The 23,114-nt window shown below is 41.6% G+C and overlaps 1 protein-coding gene and 1 non-coding gene across 4 annotated transcripts in view; both read left to right on the forward strand.

Annotated features, from left to right (window-relative positions):
• Positions 1–23,114, forward strand: part of OSBPL3 (oxysterol binding protein like 3) — a 199,424-nt gene that overhangs the window by 111,480 nt on the left and 64,830 nt on the right. For all 3 annotated transcript variants that reach the window (XM_005205542.5, XM_005205541.5, NM_001192901.2), the window contains 8 exon segments: positions 6,889–7,005; positions 7,158–7,211; positions 9,036–9,149; positions 12,394–12,561; positions 13,139–13,262; positions 14,606–14,709; positions 14,913–15,005; positions 16,068–16,224. In XM_005205542.5, the coding sequence (XP_005205599.1) occupies positions 6,889–7,005; positions 7,158–7,211; positions 9,036–9,149; positions 12,394–12,561; positions 13,139–13,262; positions 14,606–14,709; positions 14,913–15,005; positions 16,068–16,224 (931 nt within the window).
• On the forward strand, positions 7,264–7,389 carry LOC112446504 (U6atac minor spliceosomal RNA). Its single transcript, XR_003034514.1, has one exon. It is a non-coding gene; the product is annotated as a U6atac minor spliceosomal RNA (small nuclear RNA).

Consider the following 23,114-nt stretch of genomic DNA (forward strand, 5'->3'; position numbering starts at 1 on the left):
TCTAGCCAGGGAGACAGACAAGTGCAAGTGTAAGTGCTGAGAAGGGAGACAATTTCTGTCCCGAGGAGGAGGTGGTATGGGGCTAAGTGAGAATGCATTGGGCTGAGAAGCAGGTGGGGCAGGCATTCCAGATATAAGAAAGGGATTGAGCAAAGCCTTGACAGCGTTAAATCCCACAGAATGATTTCCCACCCCATTCAGGAGGACGCAGGATGGGTGACATGGCAGCTCTGCTGAGGATCCCAGCCCTGCTTGTCTCTACCCATAGGGCAGGGCTTCTTAACTCAGATGCCTTTGGATCTTGAATTTAGCCACCACTTCCCCCACTCCAACCCCACTCCCTCCCCAACTGCCGCCCCATGGCATTTACTCCTGATTAATCATTAGAATGTGCATATTTAAATTACAGTAGAAGGTACAATGTGCTACAGTATGTAGCAGAATGATTGAAAATATAGTTTTTGTAGTCCAGGGACTACAGCATTGGGGAAGTTACCTAATTCTCTCTCCCTTGGTTTCCACATTCAATAAACACTGGTTTCCAAGGAAGGTTAAGAGAGGAGATGAAAGTTAAGGGAAGTGGATTTTTAGGGAAGTGAAACTATTTCGTTCTTATAATGGTGGATATAATCCTATGAACATTATGTGTTTGATAGAACTCTTAGAACTGTATACCACAAAGAGTGACTCCCTAGTATAAACTATGGACTTTATTAATAATGATGTGGTTCATCTACTTATAAAAAATGTGCCACACCAATACAAGATGTTAATAACGGAGAAAACTGTGTTTGGGAAAGTGAGTGAAAGTCGCTCAGTCTTTCACTACTACTCTTTGCGACCCCATAGACTATACAGTCCATGGAATTCTCCAGGCCAGAATACTGGAGTGGGTAGCCTTTCCCGTCTCTAGCGGATCTTCCCAACTCAGGGATAGAACCAGGGCTCCTGCATTGCTGGCAGATTCTTTACCAGCTGAGCCACCAGGGAAGCCCAAGAATACTGGAGTGGGTAGTTTATCCCTTCTCCAGGGGGCCTTCCCGACCCAGGAATTGAACCGGGGTCTCCTGTATTGTAGGCGGATTCTTTACCAGCTGAGCTCTCAGGGGAACCCATGGACAGCAACACTGCTATAATTTACAGTAATACATGATTGATGCAGTTTGGGTAATTTAGGAATTTCCTGGAAAGAGATAGACACTGAGCTAAAATCTTGAAGCTTTTGTATGGGTGGAAAAGAGCATGAGAAGATTCTGGGAGGCTGGAATAATACGAGTAAGCCACAGAAGTGAAGATGACAGATATTATGTTGTATTCATTTTTTCAATGCATGGAGGATAGGACCTGATGGGGTATCATAGAAGTGGGGAGTCTTAGAAAGTGAGGTTTGATGGAGTGGTGGGTGGTAATGTAGGAACAGGGAAAGGGACATGGAAGACATACACTTTGAAGATGAAACCAAAAGGACTCACTTGTAAAAATGACCAAGCCCTTATAGTTTCAAAGTGATTTTGCTACATTGTTCCTTGGCCTGGCATTTCTTCTCACAGAATTGGTGTCAAGATCAGCAGTGATTTTTAACCCCATCATACTAATGTCCCCTTTTGTGACCAATATTTCAATGAACCTTTTACTCTCAAGTGAAATTGATTTTTCACCTAATATATTTGCACACATAATTTTGAAAATGTTAACAAAGTGCTTTATTATAAATAAAGGCAACTTCAGAGAAAGTGGTTAATGTTAAGGTGTACATTACAATATGTAAAAGCCCAGACATGATTACGCTAGAAGACGTAATGGAGTAGTCAGATACCCCTGTACATGGGGTGATAGCTACTAATAAAGACCCATAGAGATGCATTAATAACTCATATAACACAAATGACACGACTGTCACTGATGTCAGTGATTCTGCAAAAAGGTGGTGACTGTTGGTAAAGTCCCAAACAGGAGAAAGTACAATCTTATCTGTAACTTAGTAGTTGCATTCCCAAGAATTCAGAGTGTACTAAAAAGCATGCAAAAATACTTCGGCAAGTATAAACAGATTTCACCTATGAAAATGTCACTGCACTTTGGAAACTCTTGCAGATGTTGGGACAACTTGTTTTGTTGTGCAAGACTGGGGCATTTCAGGACATCTAACATCCCAGGTCCCCAGCCTTCAGATGCTAGAGACCCCACCCCCACCCCATCACTCTGACAATTAAAAATGCCCCCAAGGTTTCACAGCCTAAGGGAACAGTACTGCCTCTACTGAGAACCGCTGGCTGGATGCTGGCTCTCAGATTTCAGCCTCATGACTTCAGGATGGTGAAAGATAAGGAAGCTGAAGGGGGAGGATTGGGAGGTTGAGCCAGAAAAGGTGTTGGCTGCAGTGCTGTCTCCCTCTGTCAAGGACAGCCTTCACTTTCTTAATATCTTTAGATCTGCCTCTTCCAACCTGGTAAGAGTTTCATGTCCTGAGCCCAGGTAGAAGATGAAGTGAGGGGGAAAATATGATATTTTGTAGTAATAAATGTGAACCCTGTCTGGCTTATTTATCTTATTTGTCTTTAGAGTCAACAAACCAAAGCTGATCCCCTGCCCTCCACACATGCTCACTGTTAGATCTATACTGTGTCTCAGTTCAGGAGAAATCTAGTTCTAACATGAATCCGTGAAACATTTTTTGAAATTTAATCCTTGTTATCTTTTAAACAAGCGTGATCTCATTCCATTTTTTTTCTTTTACAGTTTTGTTAAGTATGAAGTAACATCTAATCCCTCTTGGCATTCACATTTTGCACAAGTGAATGTCTTGAGCAAATGTGCATGATGGTCTAGCACATCTCGGTATTAGCACCCTGCATGCTGCCTGGAAGTCTTAAGCAAATCAAAGGAGCTTGATTGCTTTGGAGTACTTTTCAGAGAATTTTGAGCCTTAGATTTTCCTTTAACAATGACACCTTCTTTCTCAAGTTTCTTTCTCAAGTGTGATTGTGCTGTATTTGACTTGTAAAGAGTCATTTGGCCCAGAGGTATTGTTGTTGCTGTTTTGTTGCTCAGTCGTGTCTGACTCTTTGCAACCCCATGGAGTGCAGCATGCCAGGCTTCCCTGTCCTTCACTGTCTCCCGGAGCTTGGTCAAACTCATCTCCATTGAGTCAGTGATGCCATTCAACCATCGCGTCCTCTGTCATCTCTTTCTCATCCTGCCTTCAATCTTTCCCAGCATCATGGCCTTTTCTAATGAGTCAGCTCTTCGCATCAGGTGGCCAAAGTATTGGAACTTCAGCTCCTTCAGCATCAGTCCTTCCGATGAATATTCAGGATTGATTTCCTTTAGGATTGACTGGTTTGATCTCCTTGCAGTCCAAGGGACTCTCAAGAGTCTTCTCCAACACCACAGATCAAAAACATCAATTTTCTTCAGTGCTCAGCCTTCTTTATGGTCTAACTCTCACATCCATACATGACTACTGGAAAAATCATAGATTTGACTATACAGACCTTTGTGGGTACTTCAGATGCAAGCCAGTGAATGATATTCCAACAACATTAATCTGTTTGCAGCCTTATTCCAGGACCAGGTTTATCCATTTGTCAATCAGATGCATAGTATTCACTGGACAGAAGATTAGGCATATGAGAAATCAAAAGTGAACTAGACACTTCACTGGAGAAGGCAATGGCACCCCACTCCAGTACTCTTGCCTGGAAAATCCCATGGACGGAGGAGCCTGGTGGGCCGCAGTCCATGGAGTTGCTAAGAGTCGGACACGACTGAGCGACTTCACTTCCACTTTTCACTTTCATGCATTGGAGAAGGAAATGGCAGCCCACTCCAGTGTTCTTGCCTGGAGAATCCCAGGGACGAGAGAGCCTCATGGGCTGCCGTCTATGGGGTCACACAGAGTCGGACATGACTGAAGCGACTTAGCAGCTTAGCAGACACTTCACACTCTCAAAGAGTCTATTATCCATCTAGGGATGATAAAACCTCGCATATACTAAGTCAGTGAAAGGTAAGTGAAATACTGGTGGAGATTCTAGGGATGAAATAGTACTTTCTTCTGAAGAAGGCTTCCTAGAAGAGGTGAAATTTTTAACTTGATGATTTTAAAGATTCATTAAAATCTTGACAGGCAAGACACTTTTTGAGGACTGGTTTTTTGAGCTGAAATAAATGTGAGCGGAATATTTTTTTGTGTGTGGCTTCTCATTACTTAATATTATGCATTCTCCATTGATTGTCTGAATGTAAGTAAGTGACTTTAAAAATTTAAGTGACTTTAAATAATTAGTAATAATTGCTATAAAGAATCTCATTTGAAATTGCTACCTTTCTGGAAAAGTCCTCTAATTTAAGAGTTGAGTCTAAGTTTTGCTTTTTCCGTTTGAAGAATTCAAATTTTACAACTCCAGATGCTGGAATACTAATGCTATGTTTCAAAATTCTGGGGTGTAGCTCTAGCCTTATTCATAGTAAAATGCAATCAGACATAAGACGGATCTTTGGGGACGGTTATACAAAGGGAGTTCAGCCACTAAAATAGAAAAGTGTTCTGGCCACTGGGTGTTTTTCATGTATTGAACTTGAGGACAACACAGAAACTGAGCCGGAGCATCCAGGACTGCCTGTGGTTCCATACCCTCCCCGTCTTTCTCCTAGGACTTGGGTCTACTTGCTTCTGCTTCCAGGTTATTAAGGTCCATCTCTCATCCCCTCTGGCCTCTGTCTGTACCACTTTCCTGTGGGCTGGAGATTTGACTAAGAGCAAGTTATTCAACATGAAATTTGGCCAGATGACACGTTTGTCTCTTGAAGTATCTGTGCCCCAGTTTTTATTGCAGCATTATTTACAATAACCATGGCATGGAAACAATCTAAGTGCTCACTGGATGAGTGAATGGATAAAGAAAATGTGAGATGTATATGTATCCCATTGAAATGTAAGCTTCCATATATTCCATATATGTACATACATACACATACAATTCCCTGGTGGCTCAGATGGTAAAGCCTCTGCCTGCAATGCAGGAGACCCAGGTTCAGTCCCTGAGTCGGGAAGATCCCCTGGAGAAGGAAATGGCAACCCATTCCAGTACTCATGCCTGGAAAATTCCTTGGATGGAGAAGCCTGGTGGGCTACAGTCCATGGGGTTGCAAAGAGTCGGACACGACTGAGCGACTTCACTTCACTTCACACATACAATGGGATGTTATTCAGCCATTAAAAAAACCTGCCTTTTATGACAACATGAATGGATCTTGAGGGCATTATGCTAAGGGAAATAAATCAGAGAAAGACAAATACTGCATATTTTCACTTATATTCAGAATCTAAAGATGCGGAGCTCATAGAAGGAGAGAGCAGAATGGTGGCTGCCAGGGTGGGGTGGAGGGTGGAGGGAATGGGGAGATATTGGTTAATGGTACAAATTCCCAGCCATAAGATGAATATGCTCTGAGGAGCCAGTGTATAGCTTGGTGACTGTAATTAACAGTACTATATACTTGAAAGTCATTAAGAGAGTAGATCTTAAATGTTATCACCACACACACACACACAAACAGTAATTACGTGAGGGAATAGAAGTGTATCAAATCATCTCATTGTACGTCTTAAAGCTTCATATGTTACAGGTCAGTAATAGCTCAGTAAACCTAAGGAGGGGAAAGGCATGTTTGTCAAAATTAAAATATCCTGGGTTGGAAATGTTTTCTCTCTGATGTGGATGGTAGGTATAGATTTATAAATTCTTCAACTTGCAGTCTTAAGATTTGTGCATATCATGTATGTTATATCTCAACAAAATATAATAACAATAAAAAATTTAAAAACCACTGAAGTGTTGCCAATTTTGGTCTACCTTGGGATAATTTTGCAATGAATATGTGCATTTTCAAGTATTTAAAAATAACTTTTTAGAACTTTTAGTGTTTTTCTTTTTTAAATTATTTTTTAATATAAATTTATTTATTTTAATTGGAGGCTAATTACTTTACAATATTGTATTGGTTTTGCCATACATCAGTGTGAATCTGCCATGGAGTGTTTTTCTTTAGTATTCCTTTTAAAATTATTTTTTAGCCAATTAGTTGAAATAACCTAAATAGCTGACAGTGGAAGATTTATTATATAACTATTTGTCCCCCCAAATTGCAAACAGCTTAGAAGAGCAATAATTGTACCCTCCTCCACACTGCCCTCACCCCAAGTTTTTGAAACAAAAGAAAGGAGGAGAAAACAAAATTTCTGGGAAAAGAGAGTAAAAATATGTGTTGCAGAACCACCTTTTTGATGCTTCACACAACCACCTTTTTGATGCTTCAAGATTTCCAACAATTTTAATACCTAGAATTTGGGGATAGTGTGCCTAAATCATTATTTCAAACAACTTGTCATGTTTGCCAACTCAACGCAGTCTCACGCTTTTGGGCCAATTTTCTCAGCCACCCCATCCCTCCTGCCCAGTTTTCATCTTGATGTCTGTAGCTTTGGATTCAAAGTTAGACTGAAGTCTAGTAGTGAGTGAAAGTAACTGATGATGCAAAGGGAACAAAAATAGAATTTACAGCAAAATCCTTACCTCTAGCTGTGGTGGTCAAAGTTCAAGCACCAGAAGAGGAAGAGACATTCCCTTCTGAGACAGAGCTCCTGAAAAACAGACAAATTTGATGCCACTAAATTGTAGCATTAAATCTATAAAGTCTAAGAACTGTACATAAATTAAGCCTGGATTTCTTTTCCCCAGCACACCCAGCCAATCTCATTATCTTGGATGGATTTACAAATGGGATCAAGTGCTTCTTAATGTTACTATTGGATATATATGTATATATTGAGCCTGATAATCATTTAAAGATAATCATTGAGCCTGAACTCTTTCATTGGAACAGGACAGCTGGGAAGTGGTTGAAGGATTGAGGGGAGAGATGAATTACACCCAAGAGCCACCAATACAGAAAGGATTTTTGCTGAAAAAGAGAAAATGGCCCTTGAAAGGCTGGCATAAGGTAAGAACTGGCTTGGGACTCACCTTTGTACCCACATTCCCTACTCAGGCCCTCTTCTTAGGCACTTATATTTAATTTGAGGCTGAGCAAGGAGACCAAGAGAAGGACATTTAAATAGAATGTTTTAATGAATTCTACTTTGTTCCCCACAGAGATTCTTCTATCTGGACAGAGGAATCTTGAAATATGCCAAGAACCAAACTGACGTAAGTGGTCTGGTTAATCCAGCATGCTATTGAAGAATTCTCCAGGCTAGTCATGTTGTATGAAAGGAGAGAAGGTTAGCACTCCCTTTGATGAGGATGGAAGAGGCTCTTGAGCCTGACAACATGCATATGGTTGAGGCATTGCCACCTACTTCCTGGCATCTAACCACTGGTGTCGCAAAGAGTCGGATACGACTGGGCAACTGAACAACAATAATATAGTGGCTCAATCGGTAAAGAATCTGCCCGCGGTGCCGTAGACCCAGGTTCGATCCCTGGGTCAGGAAGATCCCTGGAGGAGGAAGTGGCAGCTCATTCCAGCATTCTTGCCTGGAGAATCCTCATGGACAGAGAAGCCTGGCGGGCTACAGTCTATGGGGCTGCAGAGAGTCAGACCCGACTGAGCAGCTGAGCACGCACACAGTGGTTGTAGGCTGGTGGATGAGACTGTACATTTGGGATTGCATTTCCCACTGGAAACCATGAGGGTGGTGGTGTTTCTCTCTCAGGGAACAGAGGTGCCTGTTCCCTTCTGTCTCCTCTCTAGGTTCTGCGTGGGCTCAGTTCACCCACCAAGTGGAGGTGTGAGGGCCCCTCTCAATACTCCACTGGGTACCCAGCTGTGGGTTCTGGTCTTAGGGTTGTACTATGGGGTTCTCTGAGTGGGGAGAGACCTCTTCCCAGCGAGGTAACAAGAACAAAACACAGGACGTGTCCTCCTACTATTCTGGGCACTGAGGGGTTTAGTGGGGAAAGTCCTTGGTGAAGGTGACAGGAGATGCCCCTGTGTGTGGACACCAGGCAAACGGCCCACCAGGGCTCAGGATAACTGCTGGTCCTACCTGCACGAGAGTCCCTCTCTCACCCAGCACTTCTCTCCTCCTGCCTTCCTCTCCCTGCCTCGCTCATGGGGCTCACCCTGTAGGGGTACCTGCAGAAACGTGCCAAAGTGCCTGACCCACAGTGGCCTGTCTTAGCTTCCTTACTCCTCTTTTTGTTTGTATGTTTTATTCAGCTTTTAAAATTTTTTGTTTAATTAATTTTTATTGGAGTATAGTTGATTTATAATGCTGTGTTTCTGCTGTACAGTGCAGTGAATCAGTTATACATGCACCCATACTGTTTTAGATTCTATTTCCACATAGGTCATTACAGAGTATTGAGTTCCCTGTGATGTACACTAGGTTCTTTCTAGTTATTTATATATAGTGTATAGTCCCAACCTCCCAATTTCCCATCCCCCCACACTTCCCCCTTGCAACCATATTACTCAGCCATGAAAAAGAAAGGAATAATGTCATTTGCAGCCAATGAGTGGACCTAGAGATTGTCATACTGAGTGAAGTAAGTCAGATACGCAAAGACAAATACCATGATCGTATGATATTGCTTATATGTGGAATCTAAAAAATGAGTACAAATGAAACTAAAACAAAATAGAAATAGAGTCACAAAGGTAGAAAACAAAGTTACTCCTCTTTTAAAATCACTTCCAAATGAATTTAGACCCCAGAAATCCTGCAGGAAGTGGTGCCATTAACAGGTGAATTCACTGCTGTGGGAGTCAATCCACAGGGCTAACTTCCGACTTTCCTTACCTTCTGCTTGTTACTTGACCCTCTGCGATTCAGTCTCCCCTTTAGGTTAAATAGGATGACGCATGCACAGCACTCAGCACTGGTTCACACTAAGTGCTGGAGAAATGTGGCTGTTGTGTTAACTATTAGAGTGTGTGGAAGGGGAGGGAGAGGGAAAGGAGTGTCAAGGATGTTCCGGTGGTTTTAACACTGTGGTTCTCATGGGGGGCCCTTTGTGCCTCTGCAGATAGAGAGAGAGAAGCTGCATGGCTGCATCGACGTCGGGCTCTCGGTGATGTCTGTGAAGAAATCATCCAAGTGCATAGACCTGGATACCGAGGAGCACATTTACCATCTGAAGGTGAGACTGCTGCCCAGGTGCTGTCCCCCTGTGCACAGATCCTTCATGTTGCAAAGGAATTGTCAGTTACAGTACCACTGGTGATGCGTTTTGAATTTCAGAACATCCAGCCAACATGTAGAAGATCTTCATTAGGAAAGTATTTCTAAGGATCCTGTTGCTATCTGGATGGGACAGTTCTTCATTGTGTAGGGAGTCTCTCACACTGGGACTCAATAAAATAAATTCAACATCCTTGTCTCTTCTCCCTCATATCCCTCCTCCATTGTGACTATGACATTAGTAACCTAAAAAATACTTCATGTTTTCAAATACAAACTCTCTCTACTCCCAGGCAGTACCATCTTTAGTGAAGAACCATTTGCCGTAGAATAAAATGTGTTTCCTGAAATATAATATGATCTTTAGTCTGTGAAGCTCTGGCTTACAACGTCAACTAACTTTATAGGGATTAAAATTCTCATACCACAGTGATGTTAAAAATTTTTCTCCTAAAGGACGGGTCTCTAAATAGTGTCTCTGAAATGGAGTGCTTCACTCCATTCTTCTGCCCCTTCTGCTGCAGGTTGTGTAGATAATTAAAAGCATGAAGCAAGAGCTTTGGAGATCCAAATCTGGTTCAGATCTTGAACACCTGACTACTTACTTGCTCTCAGCGTTTGACAAATTATTGAATCTCTGAAAGTCTTAGTTTTCTCACCACTTCCTGCCCCCACAATGGGAACTACTTTGCTCATCTTGTGGAGCTGAATGTGGAAAACTTGGTGTAATGCCTGACCCACTGTAAGCTCAATAGGTTCATTTATTATATATAATTATATATTAGGTGTTACCTTAGGTGTTACCCGAGGGTTAGAAATTAATTGAGAAAACGTAAGAGTCCTTTCTTACTTGGACGAATTACTTGGAATATTGGGAATGGGGGCTGAGAATTGGGAAAATAAAAGCATGAGATTATGATCTTCACATCTTAGTGTATTACTGTCCTCCCCATGACATGTCTGTGGTACTTGGGCAGATACATGTTTAGCACATACATGTAGTTGATGGACTGCCCAGGACAGTCAAATCTGTACTGTTTTTTAAGCCTAAACCCCTGTACTTATGGGTGTAATAACTGTTTAGAGCAGGGTTTCTCACCTTCAGCACATCTGGAGGGTGGGCTGGAAACTCCTTTGCCATGGGGGCCTGTCTTGTGCATTGTAAGATGCCCTGGCCTACACCCACTAGATGTCAGTAACAACCCTCGTCTAGTTATCACAGCCCCCAAATGTCTGCAGATGTCATCAGACATCCCCTGGGGTGGTCACAATACCCCTGACTAAGAGTAACCAATGTGAATCAAAGGAGGGAGAGACCTATAATCTCTCTTAAAAAAAGATTTTTAAAAAATCTTTGAAGGTTTACCACTTCACCTCCTCTCAAGTAATTTCTCTGTGTTCTTCCAGTAACTCTTATTTCTCTCTGTTGACATGGTCAGGAAATAATACAGTTTTGTTCATCCACTATTCTAGTTAACAGAGTAAAAGCAATGATTAATCCCTAATTTTTAAAGAACTAGAATGCCTCGAAATACATCAAATACTAATATCGTGATAAATGCTGGTTAATATTTCTCTGTGTTGATTCACTTTCAGTTCTGTTTGTGTTTCCTGTCCATTCTGACCATTAGTTAGGACTGTGAGAGCAGGTGTGTGGACTTCTCTGAGGTCCTGGTTGATGGTCTCAGAGTCGGACAGTTTCTAATGTGAGCCGTCCAGTCCCAGTCTCTTCCTGTGTCATAGAAGGGGGTCTGGGCAGCAGAGAGTTAAGTAGCTGTACACCCACCGTCCTGTGACTACCTAAGGGGCTAATGCAGAACCCTGGTCAGTTATTTAAGAAAGTGCTTTTGTTCTTCTGCCTCGTTTAACCCAGTTAAAAAATGGGTCAAGGGGAATGCTCTGGGCACTGATTTTTAATGGCCTCTGATAGTAGACTAGAACAAAGAATGACACAAGATTCCTATAAAATGCCCAGCAGCAAGGTCTGGGAAATGAAGTACATTTCAAGAACATAATTTAAAGGAGGCAAATAGATGTGAGTCTGTGTTGCTTCTACTTGTAAATGGCACATCCAGTAGAACCTGGTGGGGTTTCAAGTCTTGTGTGTATTTCTAACCAACACAACAAACATAGATGTCAACCAAGCACTTCCTAAATGAAGAATGTTGCTGACATTTATTTCCACATCCTTGCTCTCAGTCACAGCTTTAGTAAAGATTTTAACTGAATTGACCTGGATTTTTCTTCTTGGAAGTTAACCTACTGAGTATTCTTTTGGAGTCATTTATATTGCCTTTTCATGAGTCTCTGTTTTCTCATATATAGATGTCTATCACTTTTTATTTTGAAAGTATTAATGTACCATCATACACACATAGAAATATTAACTATTAAGAGATATTTATGGTGCATAGGTGCTTCATATATTCTTTTTAGTACTCTATGCACATTTGATGTATTTTATAATAAAAGTTACTACATACAAACATTATTCTTCATAGAAATTATACATTGATAGTCAATCACAGAGAGAATGGCTAAAAGTTTGTGTTTGTGTGTTTGAAAAATCCTGGAAACCACTGATAATACTTTATCAGACTTTTGTTTTCTAAGAGTGGGAGAAATGTTCTTGTAAATAACCTTCACATTCATTAACATGTATTCCTCAGTAACATTTCGTTGTCAGAGAAGATAAACAAGGTTAAATATTTCAAGAAGAATTTATTCATTCTCTCCAGTTCAGAGAAGATTGATCTGAAAAGTCTGAATTAGAGGTTTTTTATTAATAAAAAATGGTGTAATGTTTTCAGTGGGGATATGAGAAATGGGGACAGGAGAACTTGGAACTGCTTTAAGAGACGGATAAATATCCTTTTTTCTAATTCTTTTTTCTTCTTGTAAGAGATGGATAAATATAAATTTCAACTTGCTTGTTGCTTAATATGTCTTAATAATAGCATAACAGTTGGCTGTTTCATAGAATGCTTACATGTAGAGTTTATGAAGACCACTCTTACTTTCCATCTCCTACTCCATAGACTTGCTCCATACACTACATGAGTGTACACGAAGTAAACAGACTGGTACTTCCACAGTTCTACGTGTGTCAGGATGAAGAGGGGCCAGGAATGACCTCAACGGGATGACTAACTGTTTCTTAGATGAGTGACACTCTTGTGTCCTTTCGACCCAACACAATCTAGGTGAAGTCAGAGGACGTCTTTGATGAGTGGGTATCCAAACTCCGCCACCACAGAATGTACCGTCAGAATGAAATCGCCATGTTTCCACACGAAGTTAATCATTTTTTCCCAGGATCTACAGTCCCAGACTCCGGTCCTGGAGTCATGGACACCATTTCAAGTAGGAAGGTAATGATTTGCCAGTCATGAATCTAAAGGAAGTAGATGGCTTTGTTGGGGGGAGTCTGCTCCTGGGGGCAGTGTCTGAGGAAGGAGAGGTTAACAGGGAGGAGCAGAATGAGTTTGATCTAGGATTTTATTTGTCTGTATGTCCCCTCAGTCAGAGCCAGGGCCAGAGGAGCATCTGTTAATGCTGAGATAACTGAAGAAGAGCATGTACAGAGGAATTTAACATCCCGACTCTCCCTTGATCACTTTGACTTTAGTTTGCTTTCTGGCTATAAAATGCAGGAGATACATTTATAGTCATACAGAACCACACAATCTTTCCCAACATTTGTGTCATCTTTTCATATGGTTATCATTTGGCAGGAGGAGAATTCAGGGGCCTGTAGCACGGTGTGGCCACACGGGTGACAGCTGGAGCTCTCAGGGTCTCTGATGGAGTGCTTTGCTAGACGCTTCTTTCTCATTATGGACAGATGGCTTCCATTAGCAACTAGCCCCCTTTATTATCCTTTACCCTAAAGTGTTCCCACCAGGCTCTGTTTTCATTTATAATGTGTTTGTGTCATCTGTGGAACAGCGTAGCAGTATATCAAAGCAGAATTCGTTTCAAACCGGAAGCAATTTATCATTTTCTTGTGGTGGTGAGACTCGAGTTCCATTATGGTTACAGTCTTCAGAGGACATGGAAAAATGCTCCAAAGGTAGAGTGACTCAAAACCTCTGCTTCTTTCTGTCGAAAACGTCTGCTCATAGATTTTCCTTATTCCGTTTATACTCCAGGTGAATTTATATTCTCCCTCTAGACTGGTCTATGTTCCCTGTCAGATTTTGCCTATGAAGATCTGTGCTCATTATAAACAAAAGACACTCAGAGTTTCATGTCTTCCCTTGGGGGTGTGTGCGAGTAGGTTTCCTTTTCTGTGCTTTAAGCAGCGATGCCCAGTTTCCACATAGACTGCTAAATCACAGAATCACAGAATTTTGGCTTAAGTGCCAAAAATGATTCTGATATGCATCCAAGAACTTATAAATCACTGTTCAGAGGTGAGTGGGTGAATCAAATGGAGATTCCTCACCAAACAGGTGTTCTCTACTCTGGCTGCACATTAGAATTGCAAGAGAGCTTTTAAAATGCCAGGATACCCATGCTCAGGCCCCTCTCCCAGAGAATCCCTTTAAGTTAGTGCGGGGTGGGGCCCTGGCATCGCTAGTTTTTCACAGTTCCCAAACTGATTCTGGTAAGGCGTCACTCTTGCCATAAGGAAGCTCAGTGCTCTCAACCTTAGTGAAGAATCACCTATGGAACTAAAAAAGAAGTCATCAGTGAGGTTGGGAGTATTCTGACTTAATTAACCAGGGATGAGACTTTGACATAGGTAATTTTAAGAACCTCACCAGTTGATTTTTAAAACATAGCCATGATTAAGAACCACTGTCAGAGAAAGATGCCTGAAAATTGCATTTTTCTCTGTTGAATGCAGATAGGATCACATCTGGGGCCATGAAATGTTGCCCTCGATAAATATGAGCAATAAAAGAACTCTGCATTTATCAACTTATTTAACTCAACTGTCCTGTGAGCTCACAATATCATTGTCCCCTCGTGGACTGTAGCCTGGCAGGCTCCCGTCTATGGGATTTTTCAGGCAAGAATAGTAGAGTGAGTTGCCATTTCCTACTGCAGGGGATCTTCCGCACCCAAGTGTTGAACCCTCATCTCGTGCATCTCCTGCATTGGCAGGTGGATTCTTCAGCACTAGTGCCACCCGGGAAGCCTGTAAGGAAACTGAGGCACAGAGAAGTTATGTAATGTGGCCACGATTCAGTTTGTTAAGTACATTCAAACTGAGGCAGCCTGGTTCTCTAGATCTATGCCCTTAACCACAAGTCTACTGCCCCTCCTATAAAAACGGAAGTAAAATTTCCTAGCTTTACATATGTAAAAACAAATATAGATAGATGAGAAAAATAGCCGGCTCTAGTACAGTGAAGGTTGAACGCAAGACAAGGGGCTCTTACTTCTCCTCTTGTTTTCCCCCTGCAGACCTGGCACACTGTCATGCCTACCTGGTGGAGATGAGCCAGCTTCTGCAAAATATGGACATCCTGCATCGGACATATTCGGCACCAGCTATCAATGCCATCCAGGTCAGCCAGAGCCCATTTCTGTTTGCCTGCTGGCACTCTTAGGCTTTCCTCTCTCCTCCCAGCCTTTCACTAACAGGGAAGTTTTCTGGCTGGTTGCTTCAGCCAAATTCAAGGGGATGGAGTTGGTCACTCTGGTGTGTGTCTTTCCCTGTTGGTTTGGTGCATCTTACCGTCTGTGCTCTCTTTCCTGTTTTAAAACAAAGGGTGGAGCTTTTGAAAGTCCCAAAAAGGAAAAAAGATCACACAGGAGGTGGCGGTCCAGAGCTCTTGGCAAAGACGCTAAAGGAACGCTGCAGGTAACCCTTGCTTCCCCCTCCAGGCTGGTTTCCTCAGGGACACATGCTGGGGGCCCATGGAAAAATGACTATGCTGTAATTATTCTCAGATACCCTGTGCAGAGACAGGAATTCAATCACTTGGGTTTTCTGAATGCTAAAATAAGCATGTCATGCATATTAAGTAAAGGAAAAATGGGATGCAGTTGGAGCGACTGCAGTCACTTGTAGGGCTTTGGTTTCCCCTTCTTTACTGCTTAGCCTGCCTGCTCTCTTCCCCACTGGGGTGTGCACCTTGATTTGTGGCTGCTGTGGTTGTGTGCCCTGTCCCACCTTTTCTGTGGCTCAGTGGACTCCCATCCCGCCGAGCCCACTGGCCAGAGTCTTCAGGAGCAGGACATTGTATAGACTGTCTCTTCTCTCCAACCTTCCCATCTCCCATCAGAAGTTCACTGCATAACACTAACTGCTGACTTTCCCAATGCACGGCTAAGCCAAGATTTGCAGCTCAGTCATTATATATTAAATTGCAGCATTATTAGGGTCAAAATAAATCAGGAACTTACAGAAACTGTTATACTCTTATGTAACTCTGGTTTAAAGCACTTTATGGATTGAATTGAAATACTTTCAAAGCAAAGAGAGATTTGTGTTCAAAACATCTGAGAAGGTGATTTGTTTTGTAGAAGCATCAGGTGCAAATAAAGAAAACATTTTTAAACCTACTCCATTAACTATTAATATTAGCAACCTAGATCCTGGGTGATTATCGCAAGGAGGAAGGAATTGAATATAAATGAGAAAGAGTCTGGCCACTTTAGCTGTCATTTTAAACCTATTGCTTTAAAGTTATGATCATCTCCAATTAAAAATGTGATTTCTCACTCACTTATATTTCATAAGAAGCCAGTGGAAGTTGCCATGGCAAGTGTTTCCCTGAGTTTTCATATTGAAATTTATCACTCAATTAAAAAAAATGTTCTGTAGAATGTTCTTCTTTTCTACTTTCCAATCTTAGAAACAAGTGAATAGTCTAAGCAATTCACATCTAAAAAGTAATATCTCCCTGTGGTGTCACTTCAGGTACCTAAGCCTTTTTCTGGCCCAATAAGACTGCATTCCTCCAATCCTAATTTGTCTACACTAGATTTTGGAGAAGAGAAAAATTATTCTGATGGCTCTGAAACCTCATCAGAGTTTTCTAAAATGCAAGAGGATCTGTGTCATATTGCCCATAAAGGTAAATGAGTTTTCTTTCTTTTTTGTGTTTCTTTCTTCCAATGTGTTTGATGAAAATACTATGTGCTTGTCTGAATGTGGGAAAGTCCTTGGAGAAGGGACTCTTAGTTGGTTCATTTTCTGCTCTATTAGGATTTCAGTTCAGTTCAGTTCAGTTGCTCAGTCATATCCGACTCTTTGCGACCCCATGAATTGCAGCACGCCAGGCCTCCCTGTCCATCACCAACTCCCGGAGTTCACCCAAACTCATGTCCATCAAGTCGGTGATGCCATCCAGCAGTCTCATCCTCTGTTGTCCCCTTCTCCTCCTGCCCCCAATCCTTCCCAGCATCAGAGTCTTTTCCAATGAATCAACTCTTCACATGAGGTGGCCAAAGTATTGGAGTTTCAGCTTTAGCATCAGTCCTTCCAAAGAACACCCAGAACTGATCTCCTTTAGGATGGACTGGTTGGATCTCCTTGCAGTCCAAGGGACTCTCAAGAGTCTTCTCCAACCCCACAGTTCAAAAGCGTCAATTCTTCGGCGCTCAGCTTTCTTCACAGTCCAACTCTCGCATCCATACATGACCACTGGAAAAACCATAGCCTTGACTAGATGGACCTTTGTTGGCAAAGTAATGTTTCTGCTTTTGAATATGCTATCTAGGTTGGTCATAACTTTCCTTCCAAGGAGGATTTCAGGCAATCTAATTTTTATTTTTTGTTTATTCTATTGGTAATAGGGAGTGTATTGGCAAAAGTCTCTCTTTAACTTATAGGGAAGAAGGTGAGAGCCTTAGGAATACTTTAAAGGCTGAGCAATTTATATGAGAGTGATGAGAATGTAAATTGGTACTTTTCTGGAAGGCAATGTTACATCATGTTTCAACTTTAAAAAAAAACTATCTGTTCAGCAGTTCTACTTTCAAGAATTCATTCATAGGAGTTAACTTAAAAGTTATCCAACGACATGTGCTTCCATGGTGGCTCAGTGGTAAAGAATCCACCTGCCAATGCAGGAGACACAGATTTGATCCCTAGTCTGGGAAGATCTCATATGCTGCAGAGCACCTAAGCCCATGCACCACAACTATTGAGCCTGTGCTCTAGAGCCCTGGAACTGCAACTGTTGAGCCCACGTGCTGCAACAACTGAAGCCAGAGCGCCCTTGAGCCTGTGCTCTGCCACAAGAGAAGCCACTCCAGTGAGAAGCCTGTGCACTGCAATGAAGAGCAGCCCTTGCTCATCGCAAATACAGAAAAGCTCACATAGCAATGAAGACCCAGCACAACCAAAAATAAAGAAATTAAATTAAATTAAAAAAAAATTATCCAAAGATGTCCATTGTAGCATTGTTCATATCAAAAATTAGATTTTTCAATATCATTTGTTGTTTAGTCGCTAAGTTGTGTCCAACTTTTTTGTGATCCCATGGATGGTAGCCCACCAGGTTTCTCTGTCCATGGGATTTCTCGGACAAGCATACTAGAGCAGGTTGCCATTTCCTTCTTCAGGGGATCTTCTCTACCCAGGGATTGAACCCATGTCTCTTGCATGTGACAGATTCTTTACCACTGAGCCATCAGGGAAGCCCTTCCATATCATTAGGAAAATGCAAATCCAAACTATGATGAGACATTATTATGCACCGTTAGAATAGCTAAAATTAAAAAAAAGTACAGACAGCTGATGAGGATACAGAGAAACTGGATCTCTCATATATTGCTAGTGACAATGCAAGATGGTACAGCCATTCTGGAGAATAGTTTGGCAGTTTTCTATAAAACCAACATGCACTTCAAATACAACCCAATGTTCACATTCCTAGGAATTTATCCCAAAGAAATAAATGTAAACTTAAGTCCACTCAAAATCCTATACACAAATGTTCACAGCAGATGTATTAGCCAAAGACTGAAACAACCCAAATATCCTTCAGCAGACGAGTGGTTAAACAAAAGGTGATATATCCATACAACAGAACACTGTTCCTCACTACTAAGCAACAAAAAGGAGTTACCTGGATACAGGCCACTGTGGACGTGTTCTCAAGCACAACATGCTGACCCAAAATAGCCAATCTCAAAAGGTGTCCTAGTGTGTGCTTACACTTATTAACACTTTAGAAGTGATCCATGTTTAGAAATGGAAAAGTGACTGGTGGTTACAGGAGTCAGGAACAAGGAAGAGAAAAAGAGGGAAAGTATGATTATGAAGGCTGGTAGTAAGATCTATCCTGATTTTGGTGGCGAGTCCATGAATCTACACATACGATAAAATTGCACTGACTGGTACTTATACCCATATCCACAAGTGAGAGCCTTGTCAAACTTGCGAAATCAGAATCAGAGCTGCAGGTTATACCAACGTCCATTTTGTGGCTTAGATGTAGCGCCAACGTTATGTAAGATGTTACCACTGTGGGAAACTGGAGGTAGGGCACCCAGGGCTTCTCTGTACTGTTGTTGCAACTTCCTGTGAAATTTCAGAATAGAAAGTTTTTTTAAAAAAAAATTAGAAATAACCCAAATGCCTGACAGTAAAGAGATTAGATTTTTAAACTGCAGTGTAATCATATAATAGAATACTTAACAGCTACAATAATAATAATATCATCTACCTTATATCGAACACATAGTGTCTTGCCAGATGTTTGCTAATAAGAAATTAACATGCAATGTTTCTTGAATTCATACCACAGAGTAGGTATGATTGTAACCTCTTATCAGTGCACAGATAAGAAATCTGAGCCTTAGAGAAGCCAAAGAACTTTGTGAGGGTTCTAGGGGAGAAAGTACCCAAACAGACTTGAACCCTAACTTGCCTGACCCCAGAGTCTGTGCTTCTCACCTGCTATCTCACTGCTCTCGCAGATAGAGTTAGCCAGGGTTATTTTTATAGGTATTGGAAGATACACACAGTTCAGTTCAGTCACTCAGTTGTATCCGACTCTTTGTGACCCCATGGACTGCAGTAGCAAAAAATACAAGGCATGATCCTGTTTTGGGGGGAAAATATATTAATCTGATATATTTAGGCATATTAAAAAATCTGGAAGGATATATATACCAGTGTTTTAGTGATAGAGACTCATTTGAGTTCAGTCGCTCAGTCGTGTCCAACTCTTTGTGACCCCATGAATTGCAGCATGCCAAGCCTCCCTGTCCATCACCAACTCCTGGAGTTCACTCAAACTCACGTCCATTGAGTTGGTGATGTTCCATGTCCAGTTCTAACTGTTGCTTCCTGACCTGCATATAGGTTTCTCAAGAGGCAGGTCAGGTGGCCATCTCATCCTCTGTCATCCCCTTCTCCTCCTGCCCCCAATCCCTCCCAGCATTAGAGTCTTTTCCAATGAATCAACTCTTCACATCAGGTGGCCAAAGTATTGGAGTTTCAGCTTTAGAATCAGTCCTTCCAAAGGACACCCAGGACTGATCTCCTTTAGAATGGACTGGTTGGATCTCCTTGCAGTCCAAGGAACTCTCAAGAGTCTTCTCCAATACCACAGTTCAAAAGCATCAATTCCTCGGTGCTCAGCTTTCTTCACAGTCCAACTCTCACATCCATACATGACCACTGGAAAAACCACAGCCTTGACTAGACGGACCTTTGTTGGCAAAGTAATATCTTTGCTTTTCAATATGCTATCTAGGTTGGTCATAATTTTCCTTCCAAGGAGTAAGCTTCTTTTAATTTCATGGCTGCAATCACCATCTGCAATGATCTTGGAGCCCCAAAAAATAAAGTCTGACACTGTTTCCACTGTTTCCCCATCTATTTGCCATGAAGTGATGGGACCAGATGCCATGACCTTAGTTTTCTGAATGTTGAGTTTTAAGCCAACTTTTTCACTCTCCTCTTTCACTTTCATCTCCTCTTTCACTTTCATCAAGAGGCTTTTGAGTTCCTCTTCACTTTCTGCCATAAGGGTGCTGTCATCTGCATATCTGAGGTTATTGTTATTTCTCCCGGCAATCTTGATTCCAGCTTGTGCTTCTTCCAGCTCAGCGTTTCTCATCATGTACTCTGCATAGAAGTTAAATAAGCAGGGTGACAATATACAGCCTTGACGTACTCCTTTTCCTATTTGGAACCAGTCTGTTGTTCCATGTCCAGTTCTAACTGTTGCTTCCTGACCTGCATACAAATTTCTCAAGAGGCAGGTCAGGTGGTCTGGTATTCCCATCTCTTTCAGAATTTTCCACAGTTTATTGTGATCCACATAGTCAAAGTCTTTGGCTTAGTCTGTAAAGCAGAAATAGATGTTTTTCTGGAACTCTCTTGTTTTTTCGATGATCCAGCAGATGTTGGCAATTTGATCCCTCATTCCTCTGCCTTTTCTAAAACCAGCTTGAACATCTAGAAGTTCACAGTTAACGTATTGCTGAAGCCTGGCTTGGAGAATTTTGAGCATTACTTTACTAGCGTGTGCTGCTGCTGCTGCTGCTAAGTCGCTTCAGTTGTGTCCGACTCTGTGCGACCCCATAGACGACAATCCCACATAGACAGGGATAGGCTTCCCCATCCCTGGGATTCTCCAGGCAAGAACACTGGAGTGGGTTGCCATTTCCTTCTCCAATGCATGAAAGTGAAAAAATAAAGTGAAATCGCTCAATCATGTCCGACTCCTAGCGACCCCATGGACTGCAGCCCACCAGGCCCCTCATCCATGGGATTTTCCAGGCAAGAGTACTGGAGTGGGGTGCCATTGCCTTCTGATGAGTGCAACTGTGCATCAGTTTGAGTATTCTTTGTATTATCTTCTTTCTGCTTTTTAAAAATTTTTTCATATATTATCATTTTTTAAAGGAGAAAATGAGTTAAAAATTGTTAAATGGGAGGACAGTGCTTGAAATAAGAGAAGACATTTCCTTTTTCCTCTTACTGCCCTGATTTTCCTTCCTTTATATCACTGATTCCTTTCCCTCTTTCCTTACCTTCTAAGTCTAAAATGTGTTGGTTATGAGGAAACCATTTCATGCTGTTTGCAAATTCCCACCCCAGACTCTTGTCCAAGCGACCATTAGAACTTTGTCCATATTTCGTGGTGCAGTTGTATGATTTATCTATAAAATGGGAAGAATTACCTGCCCCAACCCCTTTAAAGATCTTCATACACCCTACTGTGTGTTCTCTGGACCCCTTGTAATCAGATTGTTTCATTTTAGGTTGTGTGGGAGGGAATTTGTCTACATAATGCCATTACTTTTTACTAATATGACCTGTCCTTTTAAAAATGAGAAGATAATGTCTCCCTGCAGGAGAGAACTAGCTTAATTTTACCTACCTTGAAGAAGCCGCTTCCTTAGCGGGACTGCTGTTGCTATACTGACTGGATACACTGGTCCCATCCTCCAGCCCGTGGGCCCGACCTCATGCAAGGTCATGGGCATCAGCCAGCTGCTCTGTCTTTCGGGCTTTGTGAAAACCAGCTGGCTGCAGGATTTGTGCTCTGAGAAAAGGCCCAGGAGCACCTATTCAACTTTAGCCTGAGCCCCATGGGCTTGCACATAGCAAATTCTACAAGCAGCCCAGCAAGTGTGGTTTCATTCCTGTGGTTTTAGTGTTCTTGCCCAGACTGGAAGATCTCAGGGAGTTGCATTTATACAGGTTGTAACTCAGAGACCTCACAAAATGAAGACAGTTCTCAGGTTCCCTCTGTGTCCTGTGACCTTGCTTGCTTTCTCACTTCCATTCATACTTTTGAAGCATCTTGACCTTTCTTCCTTTGTAAGCCTGGTTTTGTTACTGACAATTTTTATTGTACTTTTTTAACTGTATCACTGAACTATTGACTGTGATTTCAAAACAGCTGAACTCAAGGCAAGAATTCCACTGGTGTTGTAAATAGTCTGTATTACCTACTTTTTCTTCAACGTGTTAAATGCATCTGAATTCTCCCTGTTTCATAGAAGTTGGATCAGGTGGTAGAAAGTCAATATACACCCATCCTAAAAAGTGTTTGTAGTATATTGTAGACTATAAGTTTGATTTTATGGTGTGCCATTGGTTCATGTGTCTGGCTTTGTGTCTGTGTTCACACACACCCACAAACTAACCAGAGAACAACATATACTAAAATCTAAAAGTGTAAATAATTTGCCTTACAAATATTAGCTTGTGTGTGTGTATGTGTGTATGCATGCACACTCAGTTGTGTCTGACTCTTTGTGATTCCATGGACTGTAGCCCACCAGGCTTTTCTGTCCTTGGAATTTTACATATACCAAAATGTAGTTCATGGAACACATTGCCCATAAAAACACTTTAAAAAACAAAATTCCATGGGTTAGAATGTTTGCAAAACATTGCTGACTATAATCTGCTGTGCATTTACACCAGAAACAGTAAATATTAAAGACCCTGAGAAGTCCTGCAGCAGGGAAATCTGTTAGCTTTGTTTAACTTAATGATTTAAGGATTTTCAATGTTATTATGGAAATTCTTCCTCCTCCCCAAACTGCTATCAGCTATTGCCAGTCTGGAGCTAAACTTCCTGAGAAACACATCAGCAAACAATGCAAATAGTAAGCCTCTTTGGAGCTAACCCTCTATACCAGCTAAGTCAGAAAACTTGCATTAGACTAAGCCACCTCTGTTCCTGACTAGCTGTGGGACTTACACCTCACTGATTAATCTCTCTGGATCTCAGTTGCCTCATCTGTTAAATGTCCTGAAATAGTCGTCCTGACTCTTTGGGCTCTCAAAAATTCTATAATTGTCTTCTGTGAATAATTGTTTTTCACTGAATGGAAATTATTCTTACTATTGCTTATTGTTACGATGATATTTTATGGAAAAATTGTTCTACTAGTAGCAGAAGCAGAAATGGTGAGCAGATTTAGGATGGGAAAGCATGAATTAGTATAGGACTCGGGTCAGGGTGCTCCAAACACAAGTAGGTAATCA

This window comes from Bos taurus, chromosome 4 (assembly GCF_002263795.3).
Source record: "Bos taurus isolate L1 Dominette 01449 registration number 42190680 breed Hereford chromosome 4, ARS-UCD2.0, whole genome shotgun sequence".
NCBI classification, from domain to species: Eukaryota; Metazoa; Chordata; class Mammalia; order Artiodactyla; family Bovidae; genus Bos; species Bos taurus.